Here is a 27,313-nt window from a genome sequence, read left to right on the forward strand (position 1 = left end):
TTCCAATCAAACTAAACTTTGTCCCTCAGAAAAACATTTTTGTATTGTCCTTCTCCTAAGCTTTCACTTTATTCCCTAGATCTCTAATGGCTTCCCTTCTCTTCATGTGTTGAATATTACCTACCCTTTAAAAAGCAACTATAATGTCAGTTCCTTACATGAAGTCTTCATAAATCCCCCCCCCAATTTGTAATGACTTTGCCACTCGAACCTCACCTACTTTAGATCTCTTTAATGCTATATTAGAGGTAGCTAGATGGTTCAATGAATAGAGAGCTGGGCCTGGAATTAGGAAGACCCAAGGTCAAATCCAACTTCAGAAACTTAGTTTTGTGAGCCTCGTCAAGCCACTTAACCTCCCATGTAGGAATCCATTCCCAAGACTGCTAAATATCAAGGCTCAGAAAGTCTCTAAAGATCAGCCATGTTTGACTAGAAGAATTTTATTAATTTCTTTTTTGTTGTTGTTCTGGGGTTTTTTGTGGTTTGTTTGTTTTTATTGCAAGGCAATTAGGTGACTTGTCAGGGTCACACAGCTAATAAGGAGAAAATGACAAACTACCCCAAGATCTTTGTCAATAGGATCCACAGGGTAAAAAGTTAGACATAAGTGAACAATAACCACAATGGGTGCAATGTTCTGTGTTCTACAATATTGGTTTTATGTATGTGTGTGTGTGTATATACATGTATATAGACTACATATTATCTATTGTGATTATTATTTGTATCATTATCATATTATATGATGTCATCCCTCACTAGTTTTATATCTATTATTACTCATTTGGTATCAATATATTTAAAATAAGATGTAGAAAACATGTCCATGGACTATCCAGTTCCCATAATGCTTGGGGTCAAGAAAGTAATAAACAAAAGAGGTAATTTTTTACTTTAAAAATTGTCTTCAAAATTCCAAAGAGCAAAATTCAAGCAAATTTATCCCTGTGTGAAGCAATAGCTGGAACAAACAGCAAAAGGATAGTATCCAAAGGCAGTAGTCACCAAAGCTAATCCTATCCATAAATGGACCTTTTATAGGATGTTATGTGTGGTTTTTTTCTCTTTTATGTTTCAGATTGGAGCACAGTGCTACTTGGAATGCTCAGCTCTGACACAAAAAGGCCTTAAAACAGTCTTTGATGAAGCAATACTCGCCATTTTTCATCCCAAAAAGAAGAAACAGCATTGTTCTAGATGTTGCCACAGCTGCTGCACCATTGCATGAGATTATTTGAGATACTGTTCCAAGAGTGCACAGGAGTGAGGATGCCAGTCCATCCTGGGGACTCCCATGGGAGGCCCCCTGGAGGAAGTACATGACCAGAGGAGGAATTCACTTCAAACCAAGATCTTCCTCCAATCTGTGAGACTTCACATTTGTCAAGCCAAATATTCTTTTCTTCCTCAAGTCCCATACTCTTAAAAAAAAATACACTGAGCCAATATTAGTCAGAACAGCTGTTGCTGATGTTGAAAACAAAATCAAAAGCAATCAAACCTTAGAGACAAATTCAGTTACAGTTTGGCAGCTTTAATATATGTCGTTACCAATATACACAAATCCAATACAAAGTAATCAATAATTTTTTCCTTGAACTACCGTTCTATCCACATTTATCTAACAGATATGCAATGTTTCAAGAAACTTATTCTATCCTGATTTATCCCACTACTTAGCCTATGCTGTGTCTGTTCACTAACATTTTATATTTCAGTGTTCACACCAAAGACTTCAGAATCAACATTTACCTCCAATCTCACTTCTGAATATATGAAGCCAAAGAAAACTTTAAGACTATCAAATTATCTATACATTGATAGAGTCATGTTTCTAACCAAGAAAGAAAGCTATGGGAATTTTTACAGACTTCAACTAAAAAAAAAATGTGTCCTTATTTTTGCCAAAAGTGCTTATGTAAAAATCAAGATATACTGGGGTCTTATGGGTTGACTGTCAACTTATTTAATGATGGGATTTTAAAGCCAGGAGAGTTCCTGGAGATGACCTAATACAATTTCTTCATCTTACAGAGGAGGAAAATGAAGCTCAGAGAAGCTTAGAGTTTTGCCTGAAGTGATTCATGGATCAAAGAGATCTCTGTTTCACACCCAATTTGGAGAAACGGGACAGTTCCAGGAAATATCTAAAAGTGGGCAAAATTAGTCTTCTCAATTTTCATTCTCCCTTTTTGCCTACAGTGGCACCTCTTCATCCTTGCACTTGTCAAAACCTACTTCCAAAGAATTTGAAAATCTTCACCCTGAATTGGAAAGGTCTGATTTAATGCAATTAAATTCACCAAGATTTTAATTAACTACACAAAACCCTGTCAAGATATTGCCTATTCTTCCTGGATTATTGTACTATAATAGGCTACAGAGCCCTAAATAGGACAGAACAACCATGACTTTACCCCAAATTTAGATGATGCAAAAAAATTACTTCTTAAGAAAAAAATGAATCTAACAGCTAGTTCTCTAGAAAAATTATTTAGAATAAAGAGCCACTAGATAAATAACACTCATCTGGGAACTGTTGTAAACATGGTTCCTTTCTCACTCAAACTGATTTATCTTAATTATTTCCTTTTTTATATTGCAAAGATGATTTAAGGGTATAGTTTCATGCTGCCTGCCCCAAACATCAGAATTACTAGTTATGTTTCTGTTAGGCAGATACATCCTGAAGCTACAGAGTGAAAAAGCTTCCACAGCAGAATTTCAAACATCCACTGGCACATATAAGAGTTATTTGTTGGATCAGCGGGACATTCCCAGCCATCCAGAGTTATGACACAGAGTTATCTATCTGCTCTGCCTATGTGGAAGTCCTTTCCTAGGACTACTAAACAGCAAGCAAGGCTCAGAAAATCTCTAGAGATCAGCCATGTTTGACTGAAAGGATTTTATCACTTTCTATTAATTGTCTAACTTGCAATAGCTTCTCCTGGTTGTTGCAGAATACATCGTATTCTATGTGAGTAGCTTTCCTCAGTAGGGCTTTCTTAGGGTGAGATGCATTTTTTCCTATTGCTGATTCTCCCTTCTCTCTATACTTATCATCACAGATAACTTTTCAGGAGATGAGTTGGTTCCATATTCAGTCTTAACCTTTTCTCTAAGATTCTCTCTGGCACCAATCTTTATTTTCCTCCACAATAGAGAAAGTTACTGCTATACTCTTAATTAGAAACAATAAGAACTTATTAATCCATTTTATAAATACCCCGGAAACACCTAAGGAATATCTTTATTTTATTTATCTCTTACTTTTTCTTAAAGGTCTATTCTCAGACAAAGAATGAAAATATTTATACTTCTGAATACTGCCAGGCCCAAATGGTATTAGAGAAGAACTGTCTATGAGGTAGCTACAGGAAGAGAGATGCAGACTTGGAATAAAGTCACATGAGAAGTAAAGAAACAAATTGCAGAGGATAGGATCATTTGTTACTTGGGAATTTTCCTACAAAGCTGATCTATCTTTCATATTACTGCCTGGATATATAGGAAGTATCTAATATTGTCTTGTTCTTTTCCTCTTCCATCCCTCTTTTCTTTCATTTTTAAACCATGTTTTCTTACCTGATCCCTTCTCTAACATATGCCTCTATTATACAAAAATAGGAAATCTGAAAGTGGAATATTGATAGTGAGAGGGAACAGAGTACTTTAAGCTTTTGCAACTAGAAATCCATAGGTTATAAAATATGACTCTATAGAGACCAATTTTATCTTGTTTGTGCAGTAATGATTATTTAGCAGGGTTACAAATGAGATATCATTGGCAGAGTTTTGCTATGATATTGCACACTAGCTTCTTGCTAAATAGTGTCTAATTAGCATTTGCTGGTGTGATCTTTTAAATGGAGTGACATTCAGTAGCTACACTGAAAAATTTTTTCAGGATTTATTCTTCTCTCTCTAGGTTTGCATCCGCATACATACCCGGGCAATGGGGATTAATTTTCTTATTGTATAAATGTGTCTTCCTTTATTCTTTCAAATCCTGGAAATGAATTTAGTGTTTTAAAAAAGAAGTAACTAGTCAGTCTTAGGATTTGAAGCTGGAAGGTTCATCAGAGTTCACCTGTTCTAGAAGACTAATCTCTCTGATTTTACAGAGGAAAATGAGACCAGGAAGGGGAAGGTTCAAGATCTTAGGGGATGTAAGTAGAAGAACCAGAATTTAAAACAAGATCTGCTCATTCTAAATTCTTCCAAACCACACTGCTTCTTGTTAAATCCAAAGAAGGAATGAAAAGTCCTATATAATCTTGCCTCCCAGACTTCAAATCAATTTTCAATTCAATTAAAGTTGAATTGAAAATGCTTATGTGAACTAATCCCTCCACCTCAACATCAATCACTTGTTCCCTAATTAATGGCAGAACCAGGTTCATTGTGTTTCTTTACACATATATGCACAAAGACCATCTCTAACTATCTCATTCTATGAATGAGGAAACTGAGACTTAGAGAGGTTACATGACTTTGTCAAGTTCATGCAGCTAATTAGTGGCGGGAGCACTAATTAGTGACTCCCAAAGTAATGGCAAATTAATATATAGCTCAAATTCACAGTTATAAAATCAGTTGAATGAATGAATAGATGGATAACTGAATAATTTAAAAGCTTCCCTAGATATAGATGTCAAAGTTTGGTCAATCTGAGAATGGTTGCTTTTGAATGTTTTGGGAGGAAATCTATTTGCATGAATATCTTTTCTTTTTAAATTGTCTGATTTGGGCAAACCTTATGAAAAATTGTATATCAAGGTGTGAAATCTCCAGGAGGAGTAATAATTAGACATGCCTTTTAAATACTAACAAGATTCACCGTGAAAGCATGGACTATGGTTAGTGGTATTTCCATCTATAGTTGATTGTCCAGTCTTAATTGGGGGAAATTTCTTTGGGAAATCTGCCAAAGCAGTTCTTGCTCACTTGTGAATAACTAGAATATAAGTATACTCTAGCATTCCAGTTTTAAAATTTCACTGCTGTAAATTACCACAAAATTTTAATGGATAACTAGTTTCTTCTTTTTGTTTTCTCAAAGAGGCAGTTAAGTCAAAACTAAGCCTTTTTTTTCTTTTAATCGAGTTCTACTCTGGCAAATCTGTACTATATGATTTTGAATTTGATGGTGACTCAAGATAGAGTTAATGTTCAAGCAAGAGCCATTTAGTTTTATTTTTAGTCACAGTTTTCTCAACCAATCTTTCATGTGCTGAGCAAAGATCAAGGGAAGTAACTGCCTAGGAAATTGCTTATATGGGATATGAGGTAGTATTATTAGAGAAAGTGGAATGGCTGAGCACTGGGTCTAAGGATCAACATTTTGTCAAACTGCCATAGGTCCTTAGTCACTCAGTGTCTCAATGGTTCTCTTTTGAAAGGAGAAAAAAATTCTCTCAGAACAGAAAGGTTTTTTTTTATTGAAGCTTGGAAAAAAAATCATAAACTTAAAGCTTCAAGGGATATTAGAGGCCAACCCCTTCATTTTACAGATGAGGAAATTGAGATCCAGAGAGATTTTAAAAAAACTTGCTCAGATTCACACAGACAGAAAGAGACTGAGACAAAATACAAACCCAGACCTTCTTATTATTTTCAGAATTTTACCTACCCAACAAGTTCTTTACATCAAAGACGTATTTAACCAGCCAGATTTTCCCTTCAGAGGAGAGTATTTACTTTAAGACCTATAATTTAATAAATGTAGATATCCTCTCCATTACTAAAATTATGTAGTCGATTATTAGGCATCTAATCGGAGCATTTCCAGTTTGTACTCTATTGATACAGCCTTTAAGCCATTTTTCCACAACAAGTACATTACTTACTTGGGGGAAGAAATTTAAAAATTTGGCATTCTTTTGGTCAACCTGAGTGGTGACTTTTTAATGTATTGGGACAATTGAGCATCGGGACAATTGAATGCACCGGCAAAATGTTTATTTACTTTAGCATCAGGTTGTCAAGAAGTAGCTTGTTTTACACAACAATATTTCCTCTACAAGATTTCACTGGCACAAGTGAGTTCATTTGCTTTCTACATCTCAGTTTTCTCATATGTAAGATGAGACAGTTGAAGGAGATGACTATGTTCACTTAACATTTCTAAATTTATGATCCCATGATCTGCTTCTCTTCTGGAATATCATATGTTCTTTTTTCCCAGAAAGTCATAAGCTGTGAGCCAAGCTGAAGATTCCTTACTTTCAACTGCCCGATTAGACAGTAAAAAAACACAGATATGTGATATGGAAATGTCACTACATACACACATTCTTAGTGAAGCTTGGACAGGGACATCTTAAAAATATTCCCTAGGCTGATACTCAAATTAACTACATAAACCAGCCAATTTAAAAAACTGCTGCTCTCTTTTATTTTATTTATCCCTTGGGATTCTTGCTAAACTCAGTTCCCATCTAACAGTGATGGGTGAATGACCAAACAAACCTCTCATGGACCATTACACCAAATAAAGAGAAAGTAGAATTGTTTTGATAGAAGCCAAGTTGGAAGAAACAAAGGTCAGAGATGCCATTGAGTTTCTCTGATGTTTATTTAAAAGGAAAGAAAAAAATTACCAAGCAAAAAATAAATATTTCCTATCCAGCATATAATAAGTTCTTTTCACTGGGATCTGGTGCAAAATAATGAAGCTGCTACCAGTCTTATAGAGAACCTTGATAAAACTCAAATGTGAGAACCAAACAAAAGTGAGTGAAAGAAGCTGAATAAACTTATTCGCCTCATGGATCAGGAGAGGCTACATCCTAGGATGACAAGATAATGACTTAGTCTCCAACATGGCATATTCTGAACATTGTATTAAAGGCATTATCTTCCTGAAGGAACTCCAACTCCAGAGTTTCTTGACAATTTATTCATTCATTCAACAAATAATTTTTTTTAAGTATGACTAGTTGCTAGTCAGATTCTTCAGCTAGCATCTTGCCCTCTAATTAAACTCATTTTTTGTGAGTAAGGAACATCTAGAGAGCAAGACATAGCCACTTATCTCAGGATTCATAAACTGTGGTGATAATTCTTTCCATGTACTCCAAAAGACTCTAGAAATTTTTCTTGATCATTAGTGATCAGTATCTTTGTATCTCTGCATCAAAACCAGAGTCTCCATTGTTCTGATTCATATGGCAGAGTATTCACAGTGGGTCTCATATATTATTTGAAGGGTCTATTCCTTCTCACAATGGTTTGTATTATACTTATTCTCCAAATATTAATTATATTAGTCCAGATACCATTTGTTTTTAATGGATGTAACTCAGGATATGACGGTGACATACAGCATGAATTCCTATGCTTTGTTAGCTACAGGTCCGGAAAACATAAAACAGCTCCTTAAAGAAGTACTAAGTATTCTCTCATGGGATGGCTTTTTATTTTCAATCAATAAATATTTATTAAATACCTACTACTTTTAGAACTCACTGTTCAGGCCCTGCCTATGGAAAGATTGCAAACTTCTTTGAAAATTTTCAGCAATTTACAATAGTAGAATGTAAGAAGTCTTGATCCTAGAATCCAAAGGACTTGCATTTTAACTCCTACTTTGAACCCTTACTAGTTGTAAGATCCTGGATACTTAACCTCCTTGACCTCATCTTCCCATTATGTAAAAAATGAATAATAATATCACCTCCAGGGCTATTGTGATATTCAGATACGAGAAGCATTTTGCAAACACTAAAGTGTTTGAAGTACAAATATCAAATATCATTTTAAAATCCAAAATGAACCCTCACTCAAGGTTGGCTTTAATAGGGCAAATTTACCACAATTTCTTTTTCCCTATAAGCATTCATAGACGTATATTTATCTAAATGGAAATGTATCTGTCTGCCTTCGGACTTTCACAAGATTTCTCAGTGTAATCATCCAATTACTTCCTTTTCTGATGCTTGTTTTCTTTTCAGGACATTTGAAAATCAGAAGGTAAAAAGGAGAGAGGCAACAAATTTGGTGTATAGAATTGTTTTGTATCACAGGCCCCACAACATGCCTATTTCGTGTGCTTTATTCCCAATCCCCTTACTTGCCTTTTCATTTATCTGGTGAGCTCTACTATTCAAATGAACATTTTCTTACTGTATTAAGCACATCAATGTTTGATTCCCAAAGTCTGATCCCTGAGTTTAGCACAGTTATTCTCACCTCCAAAATTCCCATCTAGCAAACAGATCAGGGCTATGTATTAAATTCAACCTTGTGGCAAAGAAGGATTTAACTTCATCAAGCTCTATATTGCAACTTTGATTTAAAATTTACCATGCTAGAATCAGCATTTGGATGTCCAAAAACAAATGGTTTGCTTATTTAAATGAGGAAATACCTTGTTACTGGCTTCTTGATCTGGTCCAAAAGTGATCAAAATTTCATATTTTAAAACATTCCACAAAATACAAATATGTTCATTTTTGGTGGAGCCGGTAATTAGTATAACCATTCTTCAGAATAATTTGAAATTATACAAATAAAGTAGCAAAAATGTTCAAAGTCTTTAACACCAAAATTTCTCCATTATATTTGTACCACTAGGAGATAGGTGACAAAATGAAAGGCTCTATATACAGCAAAATATTTATTACAGAATTTTTACCAGTAATAAAGAACAGGACATAAAAATAGATGTTTCCTATTGAGAGATGATAACGAAATTATTGTTATTTTAACACATTAATGTTATGGAATATTAATATGTGATAAGAGAAGACCAAGATAAAGCATGAACAGAAAAACATGAACTTACATGAACTGATGCAAATTAACTACAATATCTACAATATCTACAATACAATAACTACAACATCTTAAATGGAAAGAATAACCATAATAAAATAATAATAAATTAATCTTGCAAAATTACAAAGGACAAGTTTACACCCAAAGAAAAAAATAAAATACCTCATCCACTCCTTTGCAAAGGTGTAGAATATTGTATGCAATGTGAATTTTTTTCAAAGTATTGATCATTTTGACTGATTTTTTCCTCTTCTTCCTCTTTTTTCTTTAAATAAGTTTCTTTGGTATAAGGGATGATTCCCTGAGAGACGGGAAGGATGCAAAGGGAAATGCAGGTATTATTTTTTTTTAAAAGCTTTCAATGAAAGTCTATTAAAAATAGAAAAAAAATTACAACAAATCAGGACCATGGCATTAGTATTGGTATTTTTTAAATTAGAAAGAGAACAAAATTTTACTTTTTTAAGGAAACTGGATTTTAAATTTTACCGAGTCAAATAGATTCCAAAGGATAGTATCCTCTGTGTAAATTTGAAGAGGGCAAAGGGGAGTGAGTTAAAAGACATAAGTTAAAAACGCCCCAATAGATATAGGCTAGAAATTTAGGACTCTTTATTTTGATTCTAATATTTTTCAATGTTGGATCAGATTTCTGAGGTCTAAAGAGAGGCAATACACATAAAACCAAAAAAAAAATGTGATATTCAATCACTTTATTTTATATAGGAATAATTTTCAAACTAACAGGATTAACATTCTATTTTAAATACATAATTCTATGTTTCTATTTCCTTGATATAATGACTATTAACAATTCTTTGATATCCTTTATTATATGTGTACATAGTATATTTTAAGAAAATAAATATTGTTTCAAATGTCAAAAAGCATTTAATGTTGCCAGCTGGGGTAGGGGGAAACCTGAATGGGGAGGGGCAAAAGGCACTTTTTTTCTTTGAATAAACAATGCAGTTTTTAAAATCGGGGGAAATTTCTGTTTTGTTGCTCAGTCATTTCAGTTGTGTCCAACTCTTTGTTAACCCATTTTGAGGTTTTCTTGGCAGAAATACTGGAATGGTTTGCCATTTCTCTCTCCAGCTCATTTTATAGGTAAGAAAACCGAAGTAAACGGGGTAAAGTCACTAGCCCAGGGTCGCACAACTAGTAATTATCTGAAATAAAACTTGAACTCACAAAGATGAGTTGACTATAACTCCAAGCCCAGCATTCTAACCACTGTGCCAGAAATCTCTATAGTTAATTACAAAAATGAAAATGTTCAAGATCATTGCCATATAAATTATAGCTGAATAAGGAACAGTCATATCAAAAACAGACTGGGATTACATTGGAATGTTAAGAGTAAATTGGGGTTTGGGGAGAGAGAATATAAGTACTTGATAAAAGAACAAAGCTTTAGGAAGATGGGTTAGCATACAAAATGGTCAGCTCTTATAATATTTTATATATTTCTGATCCATTATTGACGCCCCAAACTGAATCTCTGCTCCTTCAAGTCTAACCATGTCACTCACTTGGTAGAGAAATTTCAGTGACTCACTATTGCCTCTGGTAAACTATTTAGCTTATTACTTAAAATCCTTCCTCATTTGTTCCTAGTCTACCATGCCAGGTTTATTGTATATAATTCTACCATCATGAAATCTTCATTGCTGTTGAATTGGCCAAACTTATCCCCTCAAAAATTGGGATTCCATCTCCCTCGTTGGTGTCTTTTGCATAAGTCATCCCCTATGGCCCAAATGTACTTCTTTATCACCTCAGAGTAGAGTCAATACCTACCTTCCTTCAAGACATTTACTTTCAGCTTATATATCTTTTCCTTTGGTACAGTATTTCCTAAACCCTATAGTCAATAAGATTTGCTACATTCTTTTCAAATTATGGGTATAGTTGTATTTATATATTCTATTTACATAGTAAAATATACACTTTATGAAGACAGAACCTTTTTTTTGCTTTCCTTTTTATTTAAACAAAATTTGATGCATATTTTTTTGACAGTGTCAATTGAGGTTAAGTGACTTGTCCAGGGTCATACAGCTAGGAAGTGTTAAGTGTCTGAGGTCAGAATTGAACTCAGGTCCTTCTGACTTCAGGATGATTCTCTATCTACTGCACCAACTAGCTGCCCCTGTTATATAATTTTCTTATTTTTGCATTTCTCATCATACCCATCTCACTCCCATTCCATCCCACTGAAAACCATCTTTTTTTAATCATTTAATTGTTTTACTTTTTCTGATTATACATATATATTAACTTTTTAATACACATTTCTTTATGGATCATATTGGGAGAGAAAATTCAGAACAAAATGGAAAAACCACAAGAGGCAAAAAAACAGAAAAAAGATGCAAACATAGCATGTGTTGATCTACATTCAAATTCCATAATTCTTTTTCTGGATACAAATGTCATTTTCTATTCAAAATTTATTGGAATTGCCTTGGATCATAGAATCACTGAGAAGAACCAAGTTTTTCATAGCTGATCTTCTTACAATCTTGTTCTTACTATGTAAAATTTATTCCTGGTTCTGCTTGTTTTGCTCAGCATCAGTTCATGTAAATCTTTCCAGTCCTTTCTAAAATCAACTTGTTCATCATTTTTTTATAAAACAATGATATTCCATTACCTTCGTGAATCACAATTTATTCAATCAGATGCCATAACTAATGGGCATCTATTTTCCATTTTCCAATTCTTTGCTACCACAAAAAGAGCAGTTTACAAACATTTTTGCACATGTGGGTCCTTTTCTCTCCTTTATGATTTCTTTAAGATACAGATCCAATAGTGGCACTGCTGGGTCAAAGGATATACACAATTTTACAGCTCTTTGGCCATAGCTCCAAATTGCTCTCTAGAATGGTTGGATCATCTCACCACTCCACCAACAATGCATTAGAGTCCCAGTTTTCCTACATCACCCCCAACACTTATCATAACCTTTTCCTGTCATCTTAGCCAATCTAAGAGGTGTGAGTGGTACTTCAGAGTTGTTTTAATTTGCATTTTTCTAATCAGTAGTGATTTTGAGCATTTTTTCATATGACTATAGATGGCTTTAATTTCATCATCTGAAAATTATCTCTTAATATCCTTAATAGTGAAAAAAAGGAAAATAAATAAAGGTGGGGGAGGAAAGTTCAGTAAAATTAATCAGTTTTTAAAAACTGATATTATATTTAAAGTTCTACTCTATGGTACCCTATGTCTGCAAAGAAGAAAGGGAATTATTCCTTCTTTGGGATGGTTTTATCATAATTCTGTAACATTACATTTTAATTGTTTTGGTTTTGTTCTTTCCATTTACATTGCTTTATTTCATTTTGTATTATTGTTATCTTGGTTTGGCTTATCTTACTTCTCTTTGGTTCATAAAATCATTCAATGCTTCTCCATAATTATTTCTTATAGCACAGTAATAATTCATTACATTCATATTTAACCATTCTCCAATGAATGGACATCTATTTTTGTTCCAGTTAATTGCTACCATAAAAAGTGCTACTATAAATACTTTGTAATATATGGGATCTTTCTTATCATTACTGACATTTTTGGGTTATGAGTAACTGAGGGAATCTCTGGGATCTCTGGATATAGACATTTTATAATCTTTGCATAATTCTAAATTCCTTTTCAGAATTGGTTCAATAATTGTGAAATTATTTCCAAAAACTCCACCAATAATGTATCAGTGCATCTTTTCCACAGTCTCTGCAATATTGATTATTCTCATATTTTGTTATTTTTTCCAATGTAATTGGAAACAATAACAGAATAGTTTTATTTGCATTTCTCTTACTGTTAGTGAACTTAAATATTCTTTTATATACTTGTTTTAAAAATTGTTCATATCCTTCATCAGTTATATTAGAAAACAACTTTTGGTCTTAAATATTTCTTTTCATTAGCTAGATACATTTAGCAATCAGATCCTTATCAGATACATTTCAATAAATTTTCTCCCAGTTGATTTTCCCTTCTTATTCAAGGTGCGAAACCTCCCTCATGAAAAAGCTTTTCAATTTTATGAAATTGAAACTATCTATTCTATTTTTTGTAATAATCTCTGTCCTTTGTTTGAATAGGAATTCATTCTCTGGCTATAGTTATGAAAGATATATTATCACTTTATCCTCTAATTTTGTTTAGCATAATCTTTAATATTCAGATTGCATATCCATTTTAAATTTAGTATAATATATGGGATAATATTTTCATTTCAACCTAATTTCTGCCATATTACTTTCCCAGCAATTCTTGTTAAACAGAGAATTCTTTCCTAAGTAATCTATATTTTCAAGTTAATCAAACATATAATTCAATTATTTCTGATTTCCTCTATGTCTAGTCTATTCCACTGATCTACTTTTTAAAAAATTTTAAAAATTATTTTGATAATTATTGCTTTATAATGCGCTTCAGAGTCAGAAAGTCCTTTCTCCTTCTCATTCCAACTGTTCCACATTCTTTCATTTTCTAGATGTTTTGTTCATGCAAATGATTTGCTAATTTTTTTTTAGCTCATTAAAATATGCCTTTGGTAAATTGACTAAGTCTGTGAATATATTTCATTAATATTGTCAATTTTATTATATAAGGAAGGCCCAGCCAGGATCATCAAGATTTTTTCGCTAACTTACATTGTCCTTGATTTCTTTAAGAAACATTTAATTATGCCTATAAAGTACTGAGGGTATGTTGATAGATTAACTGCCAAATATTTCATGAATTTTGTAATAACTTCAAATAATTTCCTGTTCTGTTATTGCTTCCTGGATTTTGTTATCACTACATAGAAAGGCTGGTAATTTTGTGAGTTTGTTTTTTAACCAACAAATTCACTGAAGTTTTTAATTTTCTTGGTTACTTTTTTTATTTGGAAAAGTAGCTTCTTTTCTAGTGTTTAGATCATATATCATCAACCAATAGATAAAATTTGCTCTTCTTTTTTTATGTTTTATGCTTTTAATTTGTTTCTCTTTTCTTATTATCACTTCTGGAATTCCTGGAATTATCAAATAATAATATGGAAAAAAGGGGGAGCACTTTACTTCTGTATTTACTGTTAAAGGCAATATTTTTCCATCACATATAATGTTAGATTTTGATTTTAGATGGATACTTTTATACATAAAAAATCATTCTATGCCTATACTTTGCATCTTTAGCATTAATTAATGTTATATTCTATCAAAAACTCTTTATCCATCATGTGGTTTTAGATTATTTTTGTTTTTCTGATGATTATATTCATTGCTTTTCTGTTCAACTATCATAGCATCCCTCATACAAATCCAATTTAACCATAATGAGTGACTGACTTTGTAAATTGGTGAAGTCTTTTTTGCCAAGATTTTATTTTGAAATTTTGAATTTATATTTGTTAGCTCTATTGGTCTAGAGCTATCTTTTTTTGTATTACCTTTCCCTGGTTTAATTATTAGTATTATATTTGTCCCATATAAGAAATTTGGTAGAGAATTCCTTCTTAATTCTTATGAATAATTAGAACAGTATCAGTGTTCATTTTTCTTTAAAAGTTTAGTAGAATTCTTTTGTAAATTAATCTGTATCACCCACCTAGATAAATTCATTCTCCTTTGGTAGCTCCTTTATGGCAAGTTCAATTTCCTTTTCGAACATTGGATTAAGATTTCCATTTGGTGATTTGTTAATCTAAGTATTTTTTAGTACAATCTATTTCTTTTGAGTACTCAGTTTGGTTGGTTTGTAACTGTAGATTCGAAAAATTCTGTTTATTTCTTTTGTGTGTTCTATAATTGGGCCCTAATCATTTTTAAATTTATTACTTTGCATTTTCTCTCTCTTCTTTTCAAAGAACTGACTTTTAATTTTGTCAGTTCTTCAGCTTTTTTGATGTTTCCAATTTATCTATTTCCCCTCTCGTTTTCAAAATTTCCTCCTTTGCACATATTTTAGGTTGATTTTTTTTTAGTTTAGGTTCAATAGTCTTTATTTTTTGGGTTTTTTATTACATGTTAATGTGTGATTATTTTTCATATCATCTTTATATCCTTAGCACCTGGCACCAGGTATTTAGCAGGCACTTAATAAATACTTGGGGGATTAAATTGGATTGTAAGTGGCTAGTCTCAACCTTTGGGATTTTGGTGCTTTTTACAATCCAATCTGCTTAATTTGCTTCTCTCCTACATAGGGCTTACTGTACCCCAATGCAACATTTACTTAATCATTAACAGTTATTGACTCTGCCCAGTTGAAATACAACAGAAATAACCAGATCTTCACTGAGAACTTCTTAAAATTAGAGAATGGTTTTCTTATAGAATAACAATTATGGGGCCATGCCCCTGCTCCTCCTAGCTCTTACATTCTCTTTCTGGTTTCTTTTTTGCCTATAGCCTTTAATTACTCATTATTCTCTTCAAATTTTCCCACATCTTCCACTATTGGAATAATCAAAAGCATTTAATATATTAAGAACATCTTTCTGTATGTCTATACCAGAGTGAATGCCAAGTCAACCAGTTCTTCCATTAAGCACTTATAGAAGAACCCAGATTTCCTTAACCATATTTGGGGTTTCCATATAATAATCATCCTAGTGAATAATTACTTTCCCCGTGTTGAGATTCAACAGTTCTAAGAATTAAAATTTTACTAATTTCTTAACCCAACAAATACTTTTTATTGATTAAACTTTCAGGATAAAAAAGAACTGTCTTTAACAAGATATGGTTGATATAAAAGTGACCACTTAATACTTGACTTAAAGAAGCTGGAAAAAAAAAGCAATGCATATCATCTTGATGAAAGATTTTCCTGGGTTAATGAGAAGTTATTCTGTACAGCTGGAAAACTTAATGGAAAATGTAATGGAATATACTTTATTTTATAATGCTTCATTATTTTCAGTTAAGTGCTCTCAGTTCATTTGTTTCACCTCTGAGATACTTTTGATTACATGAAAAACCTAATTAAATTTGAGTAGTAAGTAGAACTTTGTTATGAGATCCTATAAATTGTGTCATTCAGAGAGGAGAATGTAAATCAAGAGACAGAACCCTAAGAAATATTAATTTACAACAATGAATCAGACATCAACTCACTAACAGGGTTCTGACTTCAGAGTTAAAATAACATTGGAGAATTTATCTTCACCATCTTTTGAAAACAAAGAATACTAAAAAACAAACATGAATTTACAAAAATAATATCAGAAAAGGCCCTGTTGGCCTGTATTTTTGCAAAATTTGCCCTCATGTTATAAAATAAACAAATCTCAGAAGAAAGTTAGTTGTTTTGGAGGTAGCTTTTGCTAATTATCTCTTCTTCACACTGTGGCAAAAAAAAAAACACATTTTCAAAATAACCCAATTATATTTTCGGTCCCCATTTGGTTTTACCCCTAAATTGTCTCTAAAATTGCCTTTGCCTTTTGAGTCTTGATTTTTTAATCCTTCATTTTTCAGTAATTCTACTTTGATTTGTGATCATATATATAAAGCCTAAAAGAACATCAGAGGCCATTTTGTCCAGTTCCCTCACTTTATAAGTCAAGAAGTTGATGCCCTAGGATGTTAAGTGACTTAGAAAATCACAGAATTGAACACAGGTCCTCTAAGACCAAATCTTTCATTCTTTCCACCATAACCTATAGTAACATGGTATAGATCACATCTAGGTTTTTTCAAATATGAGTAGAAAAACTGCCTCATTTAGTTCTCAAGTACTTTTAGTATTTTAACATACTAAATTTGTCAGGTATAAGACACCCTTTATTTCTCCTAACAGGAAAATTCAAAAGGTAAAATTTAGTTAAAGAAGTCTATAGAGAAAAAAAATAGAGTATTCAAAAAGCTCATTTTTCCCCAATAATGAACCAAACTTGAGATTGGCATAAGGGCCACAATTCTTTAACATTCTAATGAGCCTCTTGTTCCCAGATGTTTATATACCCCAAGATTCCTAGTACCTCCCTCCAGGGAGCTGCTGATCAAGCAATCCCCTTCCCTTTGGACCTTCCTAGGTAGGACAATAGACAGGATCCATGTAAGTTTTTGCTATCCAGGAAATCTCCCTTCTCTGGCCATAAGGCTAAATTATAGAATCATGTTATTTAAAAATTTCAAAATTTTCCCTCACTCCTCAGGAGTTGGGGTTCACAAATATTGTTCATGTTTTTTTTCAGATCATATACAAGTACACACATACCTCTGCCATGTGTTTCAACCATAAGTTGCCATCAACATCTCTGGGGTTGGAAAAGGAAACTGTTTATGAGGATAGGTCCAATTCATAGTATGCTGCTCTGTCTTTTCAAAATCCTTGAATGAAAGAGAAAAAATGGCAGAATTGATCTTACTTTTATACAACTCAGGAAAGAATAGCTCTTCCAATGAAAGTCTGATCATTGATAGTCAATCAATCATCTTGAAATTACCATTTCCTTTTAACAATGTGCTAATAGTTATACCCACATTCCATAGAGAGGTGTCTTTTAAATGTCTCTAAAGGGTCATCCCTTGTAATCACATCATATTGACTAGGAAATTAAAAAATCAATGACTCCCCTCATCACTTCCATCCATATTGTTATAAACTAAACTATTTATTAGAACGAGTGGGAAAAAATAAATATGAATCAATTCACTTTTTACTGTTTTTATCTTTATATCTCTTGTAAATAAAAAAGATATTTTCTTTCAATATACTATTAGAATAATAATAATAAGATCACCTGACTTTTATAATGGTCAGGGCCAAATCCAAAGTATAACACTTATTCTTTGAACAAGGAGACCTTATTTTCTTTGCCACTAATTATTCAACATGCTAAGAAAAAAAAAATCACCCACTCAGGATCAGGCTTAAACCTGAAGTTACTTTTGCAAATTTAAGTAGTTAATTCTGATAATGGGTCCCTGGAAGAACAAATAGGATTATCACATTAAAGCCCTAGAAAGCAGAGAGTATTTCTCTGTAGCCTGCCAATTAGGAGCTGTGAGCCTGTACCTAATCAAAGGATGAGTATGTATCCTCTTTTAATAAGGTGACATGCAGTCCTTGATATAAAACAGTTTGCCTTAAACCTGAATATTCCAGATAGTTAAAAGTTTGTCCCTTTAAGATCAAAACTTCATTTTAATTATTTCTGAAGAAAATCTTTCTAAATACATTTCCTTTCCCTGTTTAACACTATGCTGAATCTAAATTAATCTTTTCTTGATGATGTGGAGTTTATTATTTCTTGGTTTAACTAGAAATACTAGATTCAGAGAAAGGAACATCAATTTTAAACTCTTACTCTACTACTTATTATTTGTGTGAGGAAGTCATTTAACTGCTTTAGGCATCAGTTTCCTTGTTCATAAAGTAAAAGTTTGTTAAGGTCCCTGTTAAGGAATCTTAATCAAGACCTTCAAAGTCAAAGGAACTTCAAGTCTCTTTCTAGCTCTTATAGTATACTATAATACCATAATGACCTCAAAGGCTATTGAGGCTTATACAGCCTTTTGTCCATATATAAAGTCCCAATTAGTGTGAATAATGAATTCCATGAAATGGTTACATGCATATAAATTTGTACACATTTAAGATATAATTACATAAAATATAATCACTGTTTCTAGCCTATTAGAAATATCCAGTACAAATTCAAATATTTCAACTACTTCATTGCATCCCTCATTCAAACTATTGCTGCTCTATTATACATATAATTATATGAAAGGGATTTGAAGTCAGTTTTTGATTCTTGTATATATAAAGTGCAAGGACTTTGTGACAGCTATTTTCTCAGCTATGATTATGTGACCTTTTTAGCAAGTGACTTCAACTCTAAATACCTATATTTCCTCATCTACAAAATAGAAAATTTCATCTAGAAATTTCATCAAAATTTCATCTAGAAAATCTTCTGTGTTCCTTCCCACCTCTAATACTATAATCATATGATTCTTTTCACTCAGAAATCTTTTAAAATTGCTTTCAGGATTGGGGTGATATTTCATTATAGATAAGGTTACCAGAAATCTAATTGTTTAATAAATGGAATTTTTTTCTACTTCTGAGATATTCTAAGCTCTATGAGGGCCAGGACTGACTGTCTATATTTAAATATATGGCTTCTAAAGACTTGTAGAAGGCTTGTGAGTGCTTGATAAATACTTATTTAATGACTATTGCAGATTCTCTTATCAATAATGGGCTATGCCATCTGATTGAGGGGTGTTTTAAATATTTTAAATATTAAAAACTTTTAAATATTAAAACACTCAGACGGTACTTTCTCTTTTTTTCCTCTCTTCTCTTCAATTTTCTTCATTCAGTGTTATTTTTTGGTCTTTAAAATTATTTAAAGATCTGAAACTTCTTTCCTCTTTAATTACTCCCATTGAGGTTCCTCTTATCCATTTCATTTTATTTTGCCCTAATCAATAGTATTGATTACTGTATTGTGTCCTGTTCACTCAGGACACAACCCTACCAAGTAACATCTATACTTCTTAAGGATAGAATGTTGATTAACTCTCCGTCACAAGTCTTTCTGTTTCCAATTCATCTTCCACTTAATTATCAAAATGACCTTCCTATTTTACAAGTCTGATTATATCACACAACACAAGAAATTCTAGTAATTCCTTATTACCAGATCTTCTCTTTGGTTTTTAAAGCCCTTTATAACCTTGCCCCTTTCTTTTTAGTCTTGTTACACCCTAATCCTCCCCGCTCTCCTCACTTATTGTGATCTAGGAGTCACCCTGTTGTCCTTCAGATAAGACAACCCATCTCCAAACTGAAAATTTTTACTAGCCTTTCCCCAAGACTGTCACACTCTCACCCCTCATCTATTACTCTTAGCTTCCCTGGCTTCCTTCAGGTTTCAGCATAATTTAAACCTTCTATAATCAGTCTTTCCCAGTCCCTTTAATACTAGCACCCTCCTTTTCTGTTGCTAATGTCCAATTTATTTTGTATATATTTTGTTTGTATATGTTGTGTCCCTTCCCCCCAATAAGACTGAGAGTTCCTTGAGAACAGGGAACATTTTTTTTTACCTTTCTTTGTATCCATAGTGCCTGGCAGATAGTAAGCACTGACTGACAAATGTTTCCTATAATTTTTATACCTACATCAGTGTCAAGAGAACTAGAAACAGACCTCCATAATGTTGGGAGGTCCTCTTATTTATGAAAGGACATAGACTAAACTCATACAAGGAGGGACAGATATGGTTCAGTACCTAAAAATGAGGAGTAGCACATCATCTGTAGCAAATGTAGGTATTTACATTTGAAAAAATATCTCAATCATATAGAATCACTTTATGAAACAAAATGATTCTGTTCTCACTCTTCTCTAAAGGCCCTTATTGGGGGAAGTGAGTGAGAAGGGAAGGGAGGATACTCCAGAGCTTCTTAATGGATGTAAAATATAGCTAGAGATTAAAAGGAAAATGTCTATATCTCCTATAATTCTGTTTTTCTACCAGACCTGTGACTTCACTGGTATAAGAAATTCCTTTTTATCTATATGTGTACTATTTGCAATGTAGAATCTTAAAGAATTGCCTAGGGTACTAAGAACTTAAATGATCAACTATGTATTAAAGGTAAAAAATGACGTCTTCTTGACTCCAAGAATGGCTCCCTATACATTATGCCATACTCTTTCACACATTTCTTATATAAGATGCTTAAATGATTTAAAACATAATTAACAATAAAGGAAAAATTAACATTGGGTACAAATTAGGAAGTACTTCTCACTATAAGTTCAAGTTTATTAAGAACTAAAAAGATGAATCTGAGGGTTATTATTGAATTAAATTTCAAAAATCAGAGGACAAGCTCTATAAACATCAAAATATATTGTTCTTAAGCAAGTTATTGAAAAACAGCAAGATAAAATGTAAACCAGCAAATCCCCAAAGTAACTCAAGACAGATATATGTCATTATTAGTAGAAAAAGAGAGAAGAAATTGACTATTTTCTGAGTTGCGAGAGACAGCAACCTCCCCATATCACAGGCTGTTCCTGTGTAACTGCCAATACAGTTTTACAAATATTTGCAAAATTAAAGAGGTTAATAAATTAGAGTTTAAATTAAAGATATGTTTAATAGAGAATAATTCCAGTGACTGAATCAAGGACACTTTTTGAGAGCTTTGGTAGAAACCTGCAAAATAATGTTTAAGTTTCATGAATTTTTATGCCCAAATGAAGGCTAGAGTCAAAAACTGCATATATTTTACAATTGTATAGTGTCAAAGGGACATTGAGGAGGTTTTTGCTTATGAAACAGTTCACCAAAGTCCAGCCAATTGAGATTTAGAGTATGGCTAAATTTCATTTTTTAAATTCATCTGTTGTCATCTGATCTTTATGGCAAGCATTCCTAGAGTTAGAAAGAAAGCTTAAAGGACAAAGCACATTCCCTTCCAGCCATTTCTAGAAGCCATTATCTCAGAATTCCATACACTTGATGGCCAAGGATTAAATAGCATTATAGATTTAATTCATCTTTCATCAGAAGTCTTCAAGCAAAGGCTAGATAACCATTGTCCATGTAGTGGAGATTTCTTTTGGGTAGAGGTAGGACTAAATGGCTGCTGAAGTTCCTTCCAAATTTTAAAATTATGTGATTCTATTACTTTAGCCAATTATAGTTCAACTGCCTCAATATATCCAATATATTTTAAATATTGGCAGATGGGAAATTTAAATAATAGGAGGTTTCAGAAGCTTGATATAAATAAATGTCAATTCTGAGATATAAGAAATGAACATTTATTTTTATGAAAGTGTAAATGGCATTTTCGGCCTACATATTTATCAGTTGTAGACTCTTTCTCTTTGAAATATCTATCTCTGGGGAGGGGGCATTCAGTATCTACTCTGTGATATGCTCAATTATATAGAAATAGTTCTGGAATCAAAGAGATGCAAGAGATGTAGCTGGAAGTACTGCCTATATAAGTACACTCGTGATGCTAAAGGTTCAACAGCTAGTTTCTTGGGAGCAGCTGTGTACAACAGTGATAATTTCAGACAGTCTCACATTCAGTTGTTGCAGTAGAACATGCCCCACAGTCACACCGTATGGCCATGGGGTATGTGTAGAAAGGGTCAACGCCTGGGGCACAGCTGGGCAACTTGATGGTCACCTGTTTGGTCTCGTTGTAGGTGCAGACTTGATGGTGAGCTTCAATGTAGGGAGGATCCAGGATAGGTTTCTGCTCATAAGGAGTGAAAAACAAGAAAAGTATCATACATCTGTACCTATATACCTCTGAGCTATTGGATGGCCTATTCTGAAAACAATGAAGAGGGCATTTTTGGCCTTTTAAGAATCCCAGATTAGTGGCAGCTAGGTGGTACAATGAATAATGGACCAGCCATGGAGTCAGAAGAACATCCTCAGATACTTAATAGCTGTGTGATCCTGCAAGTGATGTAACCCTCTGAAAACAAAAACAAAAAATTCCACATTCAAGTAAAGCTTTGATAATATATATATATATATATATATATATATATATATATATATATAGATTGCAAGCTTCTAAATAATCATTCTTTCACCAAATAAAACTATTCTCCAGTATTAGTCTAATCAATAAAAAAAATTACTCCCAGTATATTGTAACAGGAAAAGCTGTGTGTTGTGTAGATAAAAGCTGGCCATGAAGCCAGGAAGACATGTATTTACACCCTGCCTCTGACACATAATGCCTATGAAATCCTGAGTAAGACAATTTTCTGTGCCCTAAGCAGCTCTCTAAGACTATAAGTTATATTAAAAAAAAGTTTCTATCTGCATTGATAGAGGAGTATTTTTAATTGTGAAATCACAAGTCCAATCCTTATCCCCTATGTAGTTACATATAAGAAGAAAAAAAGAAAAAGGAAAAGCTGAATGAAATTTCATCCACATTTGTCATTAGTTTAATATTCAGTTCACTTTCCAATAATGGAATTAGACTTGTCTTTCAGGTATCACACACCTGAAGCCCACAATTTCATATGTACAATTTGCTTCACAATCTCATGTCCCGGATGTCCAGGACTATATCATGGACAATGATTATTTGGTGTCAACATGTAAAAAGTAGATTCAGAACCTCCAAGTGTCATTAAGATTTGAGCTATAACTATAGCTTTGCCCTCAGAGACTGAAAACAGTGTTTTCTGAGTAATATAGAAACAACAGAGTTTAACATTTACTTAGCAAAAATAATTGTTAATTTTTTTTAAACTACCAGATAATGTTGAATGTTGGAATGGGCTCTTCTCCAACACCGTCCTGTCCTCAATATGTTTTATATGGCAGCCTCCCCAACAGCCTATCCATGATGGTGTGTTAGGGCCTCTATCCTTTCCCATAGTAAAGACCTCCATTTCTAAAGTGAGACTGCATGTTATCACTTTCCCCTCAAGTGGTTTCTGTTCCTTGTTCCTTGTGCAAAAATCACAAGTTGTGGCTCCAAGTAAAATCTTTGGCTTCAAACCTGTTTTTCTGATTTTTATTTGTAGGAATGGATACCTTACAAATTTTCAAATCACAAAACAAACAAATCTAGATATTTTAATTAATTTTTCCATTAGCAAGTTTTCTGAAACCTTAAGTGAAAAATTGACTACAAAGAATAGTAAATTTATTCTTTAGTGGGCATAGGACTTGAGTCTCTTCAATGAATGCCTTCCAAGCAATGACTGTGGCTAAATGAAAAATGTTGTCTCTCAAGAGTGAAAGAAAAATGATTGAATTTTCAGAAACATTGACTTTAAATTAAAAATAGCCCAGAACTCTCACTACGCCTAAAGGGTCCTAGGGTCCAAATAATAAATAAGCCTGAAAATGATAACATCTAACAGACACATCTGGGTACATAAGAAGGTCTCAAATTATTGCAGGTTGCTATGATATTTAATGACATTTATGGTATCATTAGCAAGTAAATTTCTTCTGCCTACATTTGGCAAGTATACCTTATTCCCCTGATAAGTATGAAAATGAAATCAATTTAGAAAAGTATTTTACCCTAATTTTTTTTACACTGATCATCAAAACCCAGTTCCATTAACAGAAATTTCACTTTTATTCAATATCAGGTTTTTTCTTTAGTTTAATGCATACAGGGAATATTTTTCTAAATAGCATAAACTTCCCAAAATGTTACTATATTTCTTCCAGATATTCCCTTTTATGTTAGATAGAATATCAGACTCCACCAAAAAAGTTTCTAATAGGAGAATAAGATCCCAATGACACCAATGCTAAGCCTAGTGGAATGGGCAATTTTCTAAATGCTAAGGGATATTAAGACATGTTTCCCTTCCACCAACCCACCCAAGAAACTCTTACCTTTTTATTATCTGACATTTCAAAGATATTTATTCCTTTATCTTAAGATTTTGTCTCCCGTACAAAGATAATTCTTTGGGAAGGAATCACCAGCAGACTTTATCAATGAATTATATATACATCAATAATTAAAGAGATTTTTCAGATTTTTTCTGACAGTAGACTTTGAAGAGGAGGAAAAATGAAGAAAAGGTAAAGAATAAGTAGACAATGGATGTCTAAGGGACAGCGTGAAAGGGCACCATAAGAAAATCAAAGGTTTAAAAAACAAGAAAGCTGATGAACAAACTTCTTTGGCTTCACAATTTTGTGTTTGTATTTAATAATTTAAAGTCATCACAAATAGTGAAAACAAATGGGAGATCTTGATTATAAAACTTGTCTAAAGACTTTGAAGGGGTTACTTTTACTTTGATTTCCTCAGTGGTAGGAGAATAATAACAACTCTTTACAGTGTTATAGTGACACTGCCTGATATCAATGAAGAAATTCAAAGCACCATCATAATACAAAACTACAATATGTGATCATCACTGTTTCTTCTGTGTAATACTTGGTGGATTTCCAAAAATTATAACACAGGAGAGAGAGCAGTCACTTTACTTCTCACTTCATTTAATCAAAAAGCAAATAACAACTGAGTGAAAGCCAAGAATTTGAGCCAGATTTTTATAGTCTTTCCCTACAGCATAATGTAATGAGTAAAACACTAGGCCCAGAGTCTGAAAAGACTTGGATTCAAATTCAAGCATTGGCACTTATCTGTAAAAATGGACAAATCATTCAATATTTTGGGATATTTATCTGCAAAATGAGCCTAATTATACATCTCATACTTACCTGCCATACCAACATCTCTGATTTACTCAAAGAGAGAATGCATCTGGGTTATTATTATTATTATTATTATTACCCTTGCTGCCCAACACACAATTAGGGAACAACTCACCTCCCAAGTCTCACAGCGACCCCAGCAGGCATCAGTAGTAATACGTAACCCCTTACAGCCCGGCTTCTTGGCCAAAAAAGTGAACTCCCTCACAGCACAACCAACAAATTTTCGGAGATCCCCTTTGGAAGTGTTAAAGGCCCAAATGCAATGAATCGTGAGGAGAAGGGGCACCAAGCCCAAGAAAATGTGTCCAACCTTCATGCTGGCCCTCCAAAAAAAAAAAAAAAAAAGACAGAAAGTGACAAATGGGTTAATTAAAAAGTGAAACTGCATTCTTACTCTATTCTTCTGCCCCATGAGAGTAATAAGCATAAAATGTCTATTAGCAACAGGAGGAGCTATGCTGTGCATCTTGGAATGAGAGGAAATTTTGCATGCTTACCATGTGCATTGCTTATCTATCAGACAATTTGGAGATGATCCCGGAATTTACCCAATGAAATAATGTGTGATCCTACCTTCCTGTTAACATAGACACCAATCATTCCTAGAATTTCTCCAACCAGAAATTCTGCCGTGACTCACTTGGATGGTGAATTAGAGAGAGTGAGGTGTCTATTACATCTTTCAAATGGCTATAAAGGAATAGAAAGCTTACTGGTTTTTGGAATTAGAGGATTTAGGAAATATCCTTTCCACTATCTAATGGCTTCATTTACTAAACTTTTTTGAATCTCACATCCCTCATCTACAAATTGAAAGAACTGAACTATGATCTCTAAGGACCTTTTCAATTCCAAATCTCATGACCAAAATCCCCAAGCATTATGACTGTTATTAACAAGAAGAAATACAATTTCAAACAAAACATTGCACTTATGTAAAAGTGAAGGCACGTCCTTTAAGAAAGTTTCATAGGCTGGGTAACTTAATAGAATAGTGATACAATTAAAATATTAATAATTACATACAGTTTGCATATTGTAAATAACAGCTCTTAAATATGCTTCTGAAATTCAGCACCTTTCAGTGATCTTTACCTTAATAACATCCTTCTATTTGGACTTTCTCTGACCTATTATGGCACTTTGTCACCAATTAATAAAAATCTGTGATGCAAACCAGACATATTTAAAATAGAATACTAGAAGTTTGCAAATTTCTGCCATCATAATTTTTTTATCTATTCCCTATGTCCTCTCTAAGAACATGAGTCAAACCTTTGATATTGGCTGATAGACAAAATAGAATAGAGGTGGGTGTGCTTTTATAAATATTTTGTAAATTCTTGTTAAAGAATTCAGATCCAAATTTCTCACCAATATAGTACAACACCCTAGGACAACCTGCTAAGCTTCATCTTAAAGGCACTCATCTCACCTCACCTTGTCAGCTTCCACTCTTCTTCAGAGATGAAAATTGCACTCAAGATTTCAGAATGGCAAAGGGAATGGCAGGACACTTGTGAAGTACTTTCACATTTACTCCTGTGAGCCTCTCTACCTGCTGCTATTGGTCTGACTGCTTAATTGCTCAAATATATAGAAAAAGGTCTTGTCAATCAAAACAGAAAAAAGACAGATCCCTACATGAACCATGGAGGACATCAAAGCGACCGATCATAAAGGAAGCTTCTCTTTTCTAATACTGATTACAATTTAAAGGGTGTTGTCTTGTTTCTTAACATCACTTACTAAAACAGAAAATTACCTTGGTAAGTGACATAATCCTGGAAAACAGGCAGAAGTGTATCTCACCCTGCTCTCCAGGGAACAAATGCACTGAGGCAAGGTGGATTAGAGTTTTCCTTCATGGTAACCACACGTTTCCATTAGAACAGAAGTCAGTCCTTCATCTTCAGCAGCAAACATTTTCCCCTGGTCTCCAAAACATATTTCAATGCAACAAAAAGATAATAAAAGCCACTCACTGGAAAGAACACTAGATCATGAACTGAAGTAATAGAAAAGACATTGAAAAAAAAGAATATTTGGGGAGTCTTAAAACTAATAAGTTCTAGATAATGTTAACTTAGTGATTGTCATGGGAAGGAAAAATTTGCTTTCATTGATATTTAGAGTCTTAAAGATCAAATGAGGAAAGCTATAGTCTTTGTATTTAGCACTGTGGGATACAGATATAGATTCTAAATTCCATTGTCAGCATCATCAGCAACAACCACATCAAAAGTAAAAGAAATTAACTAATTTTTTTTACTTTATTAAAAAAATAGTTATCTTTAACAG

At 33.1% G+C, this 27,313-nt stretch overlaps 2 protein-coding genes across 2 annotated transcripts in view; one reads left to right on the forward strand and one right to left on the reverse strand.

The window, feature by feature from the left end:
- RHOJ (ras homolog family member J) overlaps positions 1 to 13,372 on the forward strand; it is a 140,430-nt gene extending 127,058 nt beyond the window's left edge. The window contains exon 5 of the mRNA XM_051977791.1: positions 1,082 to 13,372. Within this exon, the coding sequence (XP_051833751.1) occupies positions 1,082 to 1,231 (150 nt within the window). The 3' untranslated portion in view covers positions 1,232 to 13,372. The remainder of the gene's footprint in view (positions 1 to 1,081) is intronic.
- A 691-nt stretch (positions 13,373 to 14,063) lies between these two features.
- GPHB5 (glycoprotein hormone subunit beta 5) lies at positions 14,064 to 26,663 on the reverse strand. Its single transcript, XM_051977793.1, has 2 exons — positions 25,125 to 26,663; positions 14,064 to 22,043 (listed from the first exon to the last, which is right to left on the reverse strand). The coding sequence occupies exons 1-2, from the start codon at positions 25,476 to 25,478 to the stop codon at positions 21,855 to 21,857; spliced, it is 543 nt and encodes a 180-aa protein (XP_051833753.1). The 5' UTR covers positions 25,479 to 26,663; the 3' UTR covers positions 14,064 to 21,854.
- Positions 26,664 to 27,313: the final 650 nt, after the last annotated feature.

This window comes from Antechinus flavipes, chromosome 2 (genome assembly GCF_016432865.1).
Source record: "Antechinus flavipes isolate AdamAnt ecotype Samford, QLD, Australia chromosome 2, AdamAnt_v2, whole genome shotgun sequence".
Taxonomy (NCBI): Eukaryota; Metazoa; Chordata; class Mammalia; order Dasyuromorphia; family Dasyuridae; genus Antechinus; species Antechinus flavipes.